Source organism: Pseudonaja textilis, chromosome 1 (genome assembly GCF_049901715.1).
Source record: "Pseudonaja textilis isolate UNSWEBS1 chromosome 1, rPseTex1.2, whole genome shotgun sequence".
In the NCBI taxonomy this organism is placed as follows: domain Eukaryota; kingdom Metazoa; phylum Chordata; class Lepidosauria; order Squamata; family Elapidae; genus Pseudonaja; species Pseudonaja textilis.
Genome location: NC_141990.1, coordinates 2,818,227 through 2,831,756, shown reverse-complemented (window position 1 = coordinate 2,831,756; position 13,530 = coordinate 2,818,227). Strand labels below are relative to the sequence as shown.

Here is a 13,530-nt window from a genome sequence, read left to right as displayed (position 1 = left end):
ACGAGGAAATGGTTCTTAAAGACGGAGGTCTCCCAACGTGGCCACGATTGTAAGACTGGTGGGCTTCAACTCCCAGAATTCCCCTGCCAGCATGGGTCACAGTTTAGAGATTTACAAATCATTTACAAATCATTTACAAATTGTCATAAGTCGAGGACTAGCTGTTATGGGGGACTCACACAAGCAACTGCAGGTAGTCCTTCATTTAAACCACAATGGAGCCCGGAATCTTTGTCGCTTAGTGAAACATCGGTTAAGCAAGGTTTGCCCCCGTTTTATGACCTTTTGGGCCACGTTTGCTAAGTGAATCGGGACAGTGGGGAGGAACATGGGCTAGTCCTGGAGTCTGGGGAGGGCTCGGATGAGGGACCTGCGTGCAACACAGAGATGGGGCCAGGGCCATCAGGGAGTTATGTGCGGACTCCGGAGCCTCCAGAATCTGACATCAGCGAGGCAGAGGAACAGCGGGAGCCTGTTCCCAGTGTGCACATGCGCAGAGCTGCCAGAAGGCAAGAACAGTTAAGACAAAAGGGGTGACTTGAGGAAAGCTTGGAGGTGATTGACCCTTCCCATAAGACATAAAAGGAAAAGCAAAGGGACAGGAGCCTTTGCAGGAAGCAACTTTGTTCGTACTGGTCGGTTTGAAGAGAGCGGGCTGTGGGGAGGAGGAGGAGGAGGGAGGGGAGGAGAAGGAGGAAGAGGACTGTGGGGTCCTTGATGCTCTCTGAGCTGGGTGGTTTTCTTGCAGATGTTTCATGACCCAACTGGGTAACATCATCAGTACTAGAAGGAAGAGGGCTTGTGGAGAGGAGGAGGACTGAGGAGGAGGAGGAGAAAGAGGAGAAAGAGGAGGAGGAGAAAGAGAAGGAGGAAGAGGAGGAGGAGAAGAGAGAAGGAGGAAGAGCATGAGAAAGAGGAGGATGAGAAAGAGAAGAAAGAACAGAAAGGGGAGGAGGACAAGAAAGACGCAGAAGAGGAGGAGGAAGAGGAGGAGAAAGAGGAGGAGGAGAAAGAGAAGAAGGACAAGAAAGGAGGAAGAGGAGAAGAGAGGAGGAAGAGGAGGAGAAAGAGAGGAGAAAGAGAAGGAGGAAGAGGAGGAGGAGGAGAAGAAAGAAGAGGAAGAGGAGGAAGAGAAAGAGGAGAGGAGGAGGAAGAGGAGGAGAAAGAGGAGGAGGAGAAAGAGGAAGAGGACAAAGAGGAGGAGGAGACTTGTGCGGTTCTTGATGCTCTCTGAAGTTGGTAGTTTTCTTGCAGACATTTCATTGGCCAACTAGGTAACATCATCAGTGCTAGGAGGGAGAGGGGTTTGAGAGGAGGAGGAGGAGGACTGCGGGGTCCTTGGTGCTCTCTGAACTAGGCGGTTTTCATGCAGACATTACATGACCCAACTAGGGAACACCGTCAGTGCTGTTCGGAAGGTCTCTGAGCTTGGCAATGTCCACAGGCAGCAAACCCTCCGAGGCCAAACCACCGTCGTCTTAGAGCCCCCTCCCCACAAACACCTCCCCCGGACCCTTTCGAGTTCCCTCCGCAACCCTCCCACCCACCCCCAAATGTTCGGACGTGGGAAGACGGGCATCCTCACCCGCCACAACAATTTCTGGAGCGCCGTCAATACCCTAATAAAGAACCGTCAGGAACATTTTGGCCAGGCAAATTGGGGACAGAGGGAGGGAAGGAGCGAGATCGAATCATGACGCAGCTTCTCCTTCTTCTTCTTAATCTCCCTCCCCCTCTCGGCCCCCATCCCCTAAAGGACCACCTGTCCCATAATGAGCATCCACCTGTTCCTTAAGGCAAGGAACCCACCCTTATATTTAGCGGCTGGCTTCAAGGAACTGTTCCTTATTTTAGAAAGCCATCTGTTGCCTCTTCTAAAATTAAAAAAAAAAAAGGCACTTGAATCATTCTTTTATGTAACACGCAGATGGTAGCGGGGGTAGGGTGGGAATTCTGGCTGGTGATATTTCTCCCCCCTCCCCAAATGACACACAAACACACACAGACACACACAGACACACTGCCCCTTCGTTCCAGGGCAAATCTCTTTTTTTTTTTAAATTTTGGCAAAGATTTAACAACTTTCTTATTTTGGGGATTATCCTGGTTTGCAACCCGAGTGTACAAAAATAAACCAGCTTTTGTAAGGAAAAAAACGTTGGGCTTGTTTTCTGCAAAAGGGGGAATGGGGGTTCCCCTCTTTGCTTCCGGGAAAACCCCAGACAAGAAGCAAACGAAGTCTCAAAATCACCGAATATAAATTCAGGGGATTTAAAGACAACAGTTTTGGGACTGATTGCATCTTATTGACAACTGTCTTTATTGGTGTCTATAGAAAATAGAGATATTGAAAATGTGGTGGAACACTGAATGATTTATTAATATTATTATTATTATTAAAATAATAATAAAAATATACATACATACATACATACATGCATGCATACATACATACAGGGATTCTAATTTTTAACAACCAGTTCTGTGGGCGTGGCTTAGGTGATGGGCGTGGCTTGGCGGTCATGTGACTGGGTGGATGTGGCTTGGCGGTCATGTTATTGGCTGGGCGTGGCCAACTCAACATCACTCACATCGAGGCACGCATCTCCTCGCCTGGCCCCTCATGACTGTGGGGATGCTGCAACAGTCGTAAGTGTGAAAAACGGTCATAAGTCACTTTTTTCAGTGCCATTGTAACTTTGAATGGTCATTCCACACAAGCAAAGGACCAGCAAAGGAGGGGGGAAAAAAACTCCAGAGAAGTTCCAGAGACAGGAAGTCTAGTCCTGCCAAGAATGGAATAAGGGTTAACGGAGAGGCAGTTTCTGTAAGCAACACCAGAATGTTTCCTTCCTGCCTTCCTTACAGGATTAGCCCTGTAATTTCTTCTAACAACCGGTTCTCCGAACTGCTTAGAAGGTTAACATCCGGTTCTAGTGAATAGGTGCGAACCAGTAGAATCCCGCCCCTGCATACATACATATAAATTGGGGAAAGGGGTTGGATCTCTCAGTCTTAGTGCCCCTCTCTCCGAATCCATTTCTCATCTCTCACAGCCAACAGTGATGCAAAATGCCATTATTATTATTATTATTATTATTATTATTATTTTTAAAAAGCAGCATTGGATAGAATCTGAAGACCCCCTCCCAAAAATGCAGGTTTCTTTCTTGCAAAGACAGGGAAATTCTTTTGGTCAAATGCCCTGAATTTTCTTTCTCATAAAGTTTATTTTATTTTTATTTTATACATAAAAGCAAAATACCACTCATGCATCACCACAAAGTCTTCCAGAATCGTAAAGCCTACAAACTTGGAAATTTGACACGTATGTTCGTCTCAGCTTCTAGGTGCTCACTAAGAAAGGATTTTTCAAAAGGACCATCAGAGCATTAGTATTTTCTATATTACTGTTATTAACACGCTCTGATGCTAAAGATTTCCACTCCTCCTGGAAAGAAATCTGCTCCAAATACAAAACACCAGCAGAGAAGAGGAGTTTCAATTTCAGTTTCACAGCCCCAAGCAGCTTCAGTACAGAACAGTTGAGCTAAACCACGCCCAGGCTCCTTGCTGTCTCCTTCTTGCTCACACAACAAATGCTGTTTCACTTTCCAAACAGCCCTCAACTCTCTCACACACTGACAGGACGCTAGCCGGATGAATTCTGATGGATGCTGGTAGGCAGAGGCAGAATTTTTCCCCTCTTATTTTCCTCCCTAGAAACTAAGCCCGACCACACAGTTTCATAGCATAGCACGGGTATAAAAATAGTATTAAAATATGAGAGACTTCACAGGGGGTTGATAAGCATAAAAAAATGTCATTGATCTTTACATTTGCTTTTGGAGGAAGTGATAAAAATCATAACGAGAGAATTGGATTGTTTAAATATAAAGAGGTAAATATAGACGAACCCTAACAAACAGGAAAAACAAAGAAATAAGTGTAAATTGGGAAAAAATAGTGTAATATTGTTGCATAAAATAATGTATTATAATTATAACGAGGACATTAAGGTTAGAAGTTGGAAGATAAAAATAATTCTGTATATGCAATTGCATTATCACTGTCAGCATTGGGTGAAAAATTCATTAACCCAGTCATTACACTGTCCACAATAAATGTTGGTTGTTAAAGGAAAACTGCAAATAAAACATACACACACACACACACGCACACACACACACAAACAAAAAAAAGAAGTTCAAAATCACAAGAAAAAGGGATTCAGACTATGGGGGCTCCTCGAGTTACAACCACGACGGAGACCCCAAATTTCTGTTGCTAAGCGAAACATTTCTGAAGCGAGTTTTACGACCTTCCCTGCTAAGTGTTGCTAAGGGAATCACAGCCGTTGGGAAGTTAGCTACACGGTCGCTGAGCGAATCCGGCTTTCCCTCCCTTGACTCTTGCTTGCCAGATGGTCGCAAAAAAGGGACACCGCGACCGTCGTAAATACGAGTCGGTTGCCAAGCATCCGAATTTGGAACGCGTGACTGTGGGACATCAGTGCGAAAAATGGCCCCTAAGTCAATTCTTTTTCAGTGCTGTTGTAATGTCGGTCACTAAATGAACAGTCGTAAGTCAAGGACTACCTAGGCCACTTTCAGATGGTCGGAGTTCGATTCCCAGAATGCCCCAGTTATGCTGGCCACGTTCGTGGTGAAAAACCCCCCCCACTTATTTAGACCATTAAAAACCGTTTGGAATGACTCAGGGGGTGAAAACACGGGAGCCCGCTGGTCTGTATCAGGGGTCGCCAACCTTTTGGACCTCAGGGACCACCAAACTCATCATTTTAAATCCCGCGGATCAGGAACCCTGGAAAAATCCACCCAAAAAGTCTGCAGGAAAATCCCCCCCGCCCTGTTTTCCTACCGATCGATCGTTCTTTATTTGGGGTCGCAGGATATGTCTCCAGCTCTGTTCTCAGGGGGAGAGAGGAGAGACTTTTGGCTTCATGCAAGGAAAGCAGCAGAAGCCGCAGAAGTCTCTCTTTCTCTCCCCCAAACTCCGCCAGAAATGAATTTTTACAGCCTCTTGGAGCAGGAGGCCTTGCAGGGTCCCCAAGACTCATTTCTGGCGGAGTTTGGGGGAGAGAAAGAAAGACTTTGGCGGCTTTCCTTGCCTGCAGCCAAAAGCAGAAGAAGAAAGAAGCGGACAGAAGTAGCCCAGTGGTCAGGCCAGGCGTGTGGTGCGAGTGGGGCAAGTTCCCCCCCTCCGCCCTTTCCCCCCTCCCCTCACTACCTCGTGGTGTTCGCAATACAAGCGACGCAAGCCTTGTGTCCCCGCGGGCCATGTGGGCCTTGTGTTCCTGCGCAGCCTGGATTCACGGCTTTGGGGGGGACTTTTCTCTGCGGACCACCGACATTTTGGTTGGCGACCATTGGTCTATATGACCTCTGAGGTCCCTTCAGCAACCTGATTCAAGGCACCGCCGAAGGGCTGCCGTATTTTAAAGCTTTATTTCTTCCTCTCGAAGCTCAACCGCCAAATATTTTCACCCAAAGCATGCAAACCGCTTCTAAAACGTCTTATAAAAATATCTACAGGTAGCCCTCGAGTTACAACGGTTCATTTAGTGACCGTCTGAAGGGACAATGGCGCAGGGAAAAAGACTTTATGGCTCCCCCTTTATGACTGTTGCAGTATTTCCGCGGTCACACGGATCCAAATTCGGACACTTGGCAACTGACTCGTACTTATGACGGTTGCAGAGTCCCCGGGGGGATGGGTGGGGGGATCGTGTGATCCCCTTTGGTGACCTTCTGATGAGCAAAGTCCGAAAGGGAAGCCAGATTCACTTAATGACCGTGAGACTGGTTTTACAGCGGCGGGGATTCGCTTCACAACTGCGGCAAGGAAGGTCACAAAACAGGACAGAGCTCTCTTAAACAAACTGTCTTGCTTAGCCATAGAAATTTTGGGCTTCTTGGCCTAGGCAGGCCTCGGTGAGATGCTCTCGGGAGGGATGGACGGATGGATGGATGGATTTAGATAGATAGTACAGGCAGATAGATGTAGAAAATAGATAGGTAGAAAAAACATATAGAGATAATAGGTAGGTAGGTAGGTAGAGAGATAGATAGATAGGTAGGTAGGTAGGTAGGTAGGTAGATACAGATAGATATAGATAGAGAAATAGAGAAATAGAGGTAGGTAGGTAGAGATAGATAGATAGATAGATAGATAGATAGATAGATAGATAGAGAGAGAGAGAGAGATAGAGAGATAGATAAATAGAGAGAGAGAAAAATAGAGGTAGTTAGGTAGAGAGAGAGAGAGAAGTAGGTAGGTAGGTAGATACAGATAGATACAGATAGAGAAATAGAGAAATAGAGGTAGGTAGGTAGGTAGGTAGGTAGGTAGGTAGAGATAGATAGATAGATAGATAGATAGATAGATAGATAGATAGATAGATAGATAGATAGATAGATATAAGAGGATAGAGGATAGATAGAGAGATAGAGATAGAGATAGATAATAGAGGATAGAGAGATAGAGAGATAATAGAGGAGAGAGAGAGAGAGAGAGAGAGAGAGATTGATTTAGATAGTTAGATAAATAGATAGCAAGTACAGGGAGATAGATATAGAAAATAGGTAGGTAGGTAGTAAAAACAGATAGACAGACAGACAGACAGAAAAATTATTTATTTGTGTCCTGCCTTTATTACTTTTACAAATAACAAAAGGTGAAATACAAATAAATAACCAATACACACCTTCATCCACTTATGTTTCTCATAACAACCCTGTAAGGTAGGCCGGGATGGGGGGGGAGGGAGAGAGGGAGGCAGAGAGAGAGAGAGAGAGAGAGAGACTCAAAGTCACCTAGCTCGCTTTCATGCCTAAAACAGGACTAGAACTCACAGTCGCCTGGTGATTGGCCCAAAGTAATCGGGCCAGCTTTCATGCTTAAATCGAGATTAGAACTCACGACCTTCCCGTTTCTAGCCCAGTGCCTCAACCACTACTAGACCGAAGTATTAAACTCACAAAGTATTAAAACCAAAAAATCTAGGGTACCTGTAGTTTCCTCAGTAGCTACTACAAAATAGCAGAGCTGGACGGGACCTTGGAGGTCTTCTAGTCCACCCCGTGCTCAAGCAGGAGGTTGGACTAGATGACCTGCAGGAGGTTGGACTAGATGACCTGCAAGGTCCCTTCCAACTCTTCTGTCATTCTGCACATGCTCAGAGGCACTGCCGGCATTATATACATTATATACACTATTTTAATCCTCTTTACCCCAAGAGAGACAACGCCTGTTTCTGATCTCCCCCAATCCAATCTGCAGCAGCAAACAAACAGGGGGTTGGACTAGATGACCTACAAGGTCCCTTTCAAGAACTCTTGTCATTCTACACATGCTCGGAGGCACTGCTGGTATTATATACACCAACTATTTTAATCCTCTTTACCCCAAGAGAGACAACGCCTGTTTCTGATCTCCCCCAATCCAATCTGCAGCAGCAAACAAACAGGGGGTTGGACTAGATGACCTACAAGGTCCCTTTCAAGAACTCTTGTCATTCTACACATGCTCGGAGGCACTGCTGGTATTATATACACCAACTATTTTAATCCTCTTTACCCCAAGAGAGACAATGCCTGTTCCCGATCCCCCCACCCCACAAAACCCCAATTCAATCGGCAACGGCAAAAACACACAATCAACGCCAGGAAAACCCGCACAAAAACCCACAATCCAGATATTCCACTGCAAGGGGAATGTGTGTGTGTGTGTGTGTGTGTGTGTGAGCCTAAAGAAGGGGTCAGTTTGGAGAAGGATGCCATCTTGGATTTCAACCCCCCCCCTCCCTGGAAACCCCCCTCCCCACAATGTCCCCTTTGCCAGGGTCAGCCTCGATTTGTCATCCTTCCTCCTCGGTCTTCCCTTCTGTAAAATGGGCATCGTGTAATAACGTGACTCCCACCAGCCTCCCATTTGTGGGGCACATACACCTGTCCGACGGGGTGAAATCAGGCCACGGGGAGTGGGGGGTGGAGGTTTAGCCAAGCCAGCGAAACAACTCTCGTAATGACCACGGGGGGAATTAATTAAGCAAATTAAATTCCAAATTTTTTAAAAAAGGGCTACACGGAGGCCATCCATCACATCTGCTCCAGAAGCCATTCCCAAGGCAGGAGACTCATGCTGGTTGGTCTCTCCGGCCCCCCACCTCTCTTCAAACCTCCTGGAAAACAGAGATAGGGGAGCGGAGGGGGGGTTCCATCTGGTCAGCCCCCCACCCGTACCTCTTTTTACCGACAACCACAATTTTATTAAAACACGATTTATGGAACAACCCCGTGAACTGCAGCGCAGCCTTTCCATAAATTGGGTGTTTTTTTTACGGGCTACCCAGTTGATCGCCTGCAGGGGGGAAAGGGGGGGTGTTCAACCCCAGATTTCAGACTGGAAATTAAGAGGGGGTCAATGAAAAGAATGGGGATTCCCCTCTCCTGCCACTCTGCCCCCCGCAAAAAAAGTTCCAGAAAATTCCAGCTGTTGACAACAAACCGAGCTGCATTTCAGGAGGGTGGGATACCAGAGGAGGGGGCTGGGGGGGTGGGGGGGCGAAACAGGAGGAGGCAAAAATTGGGGAGAGGTCCCCTAAAAAGCCCCCCATCCTCTTCCTCGAACAGCCCACTCCCTGTTCTGAACCCCAAATCTCTGCTCTGTCATCTAAGCCACCCGTAAACCAGGGTTTACATAACCGTCTCTCTCTGAAGCAGAAATCTGCGGCTGGTTTCTTTATGGGACACCCCCCCGGCCCCCCAAAAAAGGGCTGAATGGAGAGGTAGAGAGAGGCAGGGGAGGGAAGGAAAGGGGTGCAATGTTGCAGCCCCCACCCCCCCAAAAAAGAAAACTCCCAACATCTCCGGTGCCTGGCGGTGCAACTGATATATCCCTCCAAAAGCAGAAATCCATGGTCTGGCTTCCTTGTGGGACCCCCCACCCCCAAAATAAGCCAAGGAGGGCTGAACAGAGAGGTAGAGAGGGAAGGAAAGGGGTGCAATTTTGTGCCCCCCAAAAAAGAAACTCAGCCCTGGTTCTCACTATCTCCGGTGCCTGGCAGAGCAATTGATATATCCCTCCAAAAGCAGAAATCCATGGGCTGGCTTCCTTGTGGGACCCCCCACCCCCAAAATAAGCCAAGGAGGGCTGAACAGAGAGGTAGAGAGGGAAGGAAAGGGGTGCAATTTTGTGCCCTCCCCCAAAAGAAACTCAACCCTGGTTATCACTATCTCCGGTGCCTGGCAGAGCAACTAATATATCACCCCAAAAGCAGAAATCCATGGTCTGGCTTCCTTGTGGGACCCCCCACCCCCAAAATAAGCCAAGGAGGGCTGAACAGAGAGGTAGAGAGGGAAGGAAAGGGGTGCAATTTTGTGCCCTCCCCAAAAGAAACTCAACCCTGGTTCTCACTATCTCCGGTGCCTGGCAGAGCAACTAATATATCACCCCAAAAGCAGAAATCCATGGTCTGGCTTCCTTGTGGGACCCCCACCCCCAAAATAAGCCAAGGAGGGCTGAACAGAGAGGTAGAGAGGGAAGGAAAGGGGTGCAATTTTGTGCCCCCATAAAATAAACTCAGCCCTGGTTCTCACTATCTCCGGTGCCTGGCAGAGCAACTGATATATCCCTCCAAAAGCAGAAATCCATGGTCTGGCTTCCTTGTGAGACCCCCCACACCCCAAAAAAGGGCCGAATGGAGAGGTATAAAGGCAGGGGAGGGAAGGAAAGGGGTGCAATGTTGCAGCCACCCCCCAAAGAAAACTCAACCCTGGTTTCCACCATCTCCAGCACCCGGAGTGAGTAGCAACACCCAACCTAATTTTTGCCTGTTCCTCTCTCTCTCTCGGTTGGTACCTTTCTGGGCAAGGCAAAAAATTAAAAAGAAATAAACCATCACGGCTTGCCCAGGTCTTCTTCTCTCTCTCCCCCAACTCCTGCCAAGACCCCCAGACCCCAAAAAAAGAAAGACCTACTGCCGTAGAGGGTGTCGATCCAGGAGAGGCGAGGAAGGCCGTGCTGGCTTAAGGGCTCCATGCCCAAGATCCGGACAAGCGCTAGGAGCTACTCAGGGCTGTTTGGAGAGCATCTCGTAACGTAACAAAGGCTGGAGAAAGGGGAGGGAGGGGAAGAGAGGGAGGAAAAAGGGGAGGGGGCGCCGAGCAGGGGGTGGGTGGGTGGGTGGGAGAGAGAAGGGGTAATTGTGGGAGGGGGTGGCAGGAAGGATGGTGGCGGGGGGGGGGGAAGGAGGAAACCAGGCAGGCGGAGAAAGAGACGGGCAGCGTTTATTTATCCTCTCGCTTTGCCGGCGTGGACGAGGCTGCGCCCAGCCCTTGCCAGGGCGTGTGTGTGCTGTGTGTGTGTGTGTGTGTGTGTGTGTGTGTGTGTGTGTAGAACTCACACCCGTGGGAGGCTCCCCTCCTCCTCCTCCTCCTCCTCTTCTTCCTCCTCCTCCTCTTCCTCCTCCTCCTCCTCCTCCTCCTCTTCCTCCTCCTCCTCCTCCTCCTCCTCTTCCTCCTCCTCTTCCTCTTCCTCTTCCTCCTCTTCCTCCTCCTCTTCCTCCTCCTTCTCCTCTTCCTCCTCCTCCTTCTCCTCTTCCTCCTCCTCCTCCCTCCTCTTCCTCCTCTTCCTCCTCCTCTTCCTCCTCCTCTTCCTCCTCCTTCTCCTCTTCCTCCTCCTCCTCCTCCTCCTCTTCCTCCTCCTCTTCTTCCTCCTCCTCCTCCTCTTCCTCCTCCTCCTCCTCTTCCTCCTCCTCTTCCTACTCCTCCTCTTCCTCCTCCTCCTCTTCCTCCTCTTCCTCCTCCTCCTCTTCCTCCTCTTCCTCTTCCTCTTCCTCCTCCTCTTCCTCCTCCTCCTCTTCCTCCTCCTCCTCCTCTTCCTCCTCTTCTTCCTCCTCCTCCTCTTCCTCTTCCTCCTCCTCCTCCTTTCCTCCTCCTCCTTCCTCCTCCTCCTCCTCTTCCTCCTCTTCCCCTCCTCCTCCTCTTCCTCCTCCTCCTCCTCCTCCTCCTCCTCCTCTTCCTCCTCCTCCTCCTCCTCCTCTCCCTCCTCCTCCTCCTCCTCTTCTTCCTCCTCCTCCTCCTCCTCTTCCTCCTCCTCCTCCTCCTCATCCTCCTCTTCCTCCTCCTCGTCTTCCTCCTCCTCCTCTTCCTCTTCCTTCCTCCTCCTCCTCTTCCTCTTCCTCCAGGAGCCTGGGGAAGAAACAGTCCCCAATGGGCAGGGGAGCATAGAAACTCCCTCCCGCTACCTTGGAGGCGGCCTGGGGAGGGGGAGGGGAGCGAGGAAGGGGACCCCCCCCCTCCAATCCATTGGGGAAGGGGCTCTCCCTGTTCCCAGAACTTCCACCCTCCCATTCCGGTTTTTTTATTTTATTTAAAAAAAGCAGTTTTCCCCGAGGGAGGGGCGTTTCCCCCCAAAATTGGATTAGGAGCCCAAAAGAGGAAGGGTCTCATTTCCCTACACACACACACACACACACACACACACACACACACACACACACAATGATTTGAAAGGTGTAGCCTTCCTAACAAGATAGGCAATGGGTGTGTGCCACTGTTTATGGTTCTTGGATCACCTGGTGGTCCTCCGTCCAACGTTTAATTGATTCCCCCCCAAAGCCCCCCCCCCACGAAGGCAGGACAAGAAGCAACGGATGGAAACTCATCAAGGAGAGAAGCCACTTGGAGTTAAAGGAATGAATTCCTCTAACCGGGAGGACAATGAACCAGTGGAACAGCTGGCCACTAGAAGTTGTAAGGGGGCCTCCATCCCCAGGAGGTTTCTAAGAAGAGACTGGACAGCCAGTTGTCTGGAATGGGGTAGGGTCTCCTGCTGGAGCGGGGGGGCTGGACTAGATGACCTCTGAAGTCCCTTCCAGCCTTAGGATTCTCTTGAGTCTGGAAGGGAGGGAGGGAGGAAAGGAAGGAAGGAAGGAAGGAAGGAAGGAAGGGAAGGAAGGAAGAGGGAGGGAGGAAAAAGAAAGTGAAGGGAGGAAGGAAAGGGAGGAAAGGAAGGAGGAAAGAAAGAAGGAAAGATGGAAAAGGAAGGAAAGAAAGAAAGGAAAAGAAAGAAGGAAGAAAAGATAAGGAAGGAAAGAAAGAAAGGAAGAGGAGGGAGGAAAAGAAAGTGAAGGGAGGAAGGAAAGGAGGAAAGGAAGGAGGGAAAGAAAGAAGAAAGATGGAAAAGGAAGGAAAGAAAGAAAGGAAAAGAAAGAAGGAAGAAAAAGATAAGGAAGGGAAGGAAGGAAGGAAGGAAGGAAGGGACGGAGGAAGGAAGGAAGGAAGGAAGGAAGGAAGGAAGGAAAATGAATGGGAACCAAGGAGAGAAGGAGAGAAAGAAACCTAGAATTAAAGAGAAACTTGCTGACAGTGAAGACAATTAACCAGTGGAACAGCTGGCCACCAGAAGTTGTGGATGCTTCATCACTGAAAGTTTTTAATCAGAGATTGGACAGCCACCTGTCAGAAATGGTCTAGGGTCTCCGGCTTGAGCGGGGGTGGGTGGGGGTGGGGGTGGACTAGAAGACCTCCAAGGTCTCTCCCAGTTCTATCCTGATTCTGCTGTAAATAGAGGACTCCCTGCAACTAGAGAAGCAATTTTTATTATTGATTAATCTCTTACTGCAACAGGCGTAAGTGTGAGAAACGGTCTTAAGTTGCTTTTTTAGTGCCGTTGCAACTTCGGTCACTAAATGAACTGTTGTAAATCAAGGACTCCCTGTAACAAGAGAAGCAAGGATAGCTGTCAATTCATGTCTTGCCAAGTTTTTAACCCAACTCTCAAAAAGATGTCCTCAAATTTAATCCAGCCGCAATTTTTAAAAATAAATGCACTATTTTTAATACGGATCTATATAAATAGGACAGAATTCAAGCATCCTTCATCTGCTAGGGGTGTATAAGATTTGCACCCACACCCCTCCCAAATGTCTCAGGGCTGCGTGTTATGACAGATAATCAGAGTTGTAAGGGACCTTGTAGGTCATCTAGTCCAACCCCCCCGCCCAAGCGGGAGACCCTACACCATTTCTGACAAATGGCAGTCCAATCTCTTCTTGAAAGTCTTAAAAGTGATGTTAACCACACACCGACGCAAATCAGAGAAGTATCTTGGCCACTGATTCACATTTATGACAGACGCAGTGTCCTGGGGTGACATGATGCTGTTTTGCGACCTTATGACCAGGAAAGTTCAATGCGGAAGCCGGTTTAATTTAACAACCGTGTGACTGGCTTAACAACTGCAAGGATTCACTTAACAACGGTGGCCAGCAAGGTCATTAAAAGGGAGCAAAACTCACTTACCAACCGTCTCGCTTAACAATTTGGAGTGCCATTCTAATCACCAAGTCGGGGAACAACAGTACCGGATTTACAACCATCATCATTTCTGTTGCTAAGTGAGACAGGAGTTCAGTCCATCACTCGGGCTGTTCAGTGAGCTTTGCGCCAACTTTTCCTGCCACGGTCGTTAAGCGAGCCGCTCCAGCGGTGAAGCCGGTCACAC

General features: G+C 48.6%; 1 protein-coding gene across 1 annotated transcript in view; it reads right to left on the bottom strand.

The window, feature by feature from the left end:
* ABR (ABR activator of RhoGEF and GTPase) overlaps positions 1 to 10,110 on the bottom strand; it is a 146,019-nt gene extending 135,909 nt beyond the window's left edge. Inside the window, exon 1 of the mRNA XM_087924469.1 lies at positions 10,002 to 10,110. Coding sequence (XP_087780595.1) covers positions 10,002 to 10,062 — 61 coding nt within the window. The 5' untranslated portion in view covers positions 10,063 to 10,110. The remainder of the gene's footprint in view (positions 1 to 10,001) is intronic.
* Between the last annotated feature and the right edge of the window lie 3,420 nt (positions 10,111 to 13,530).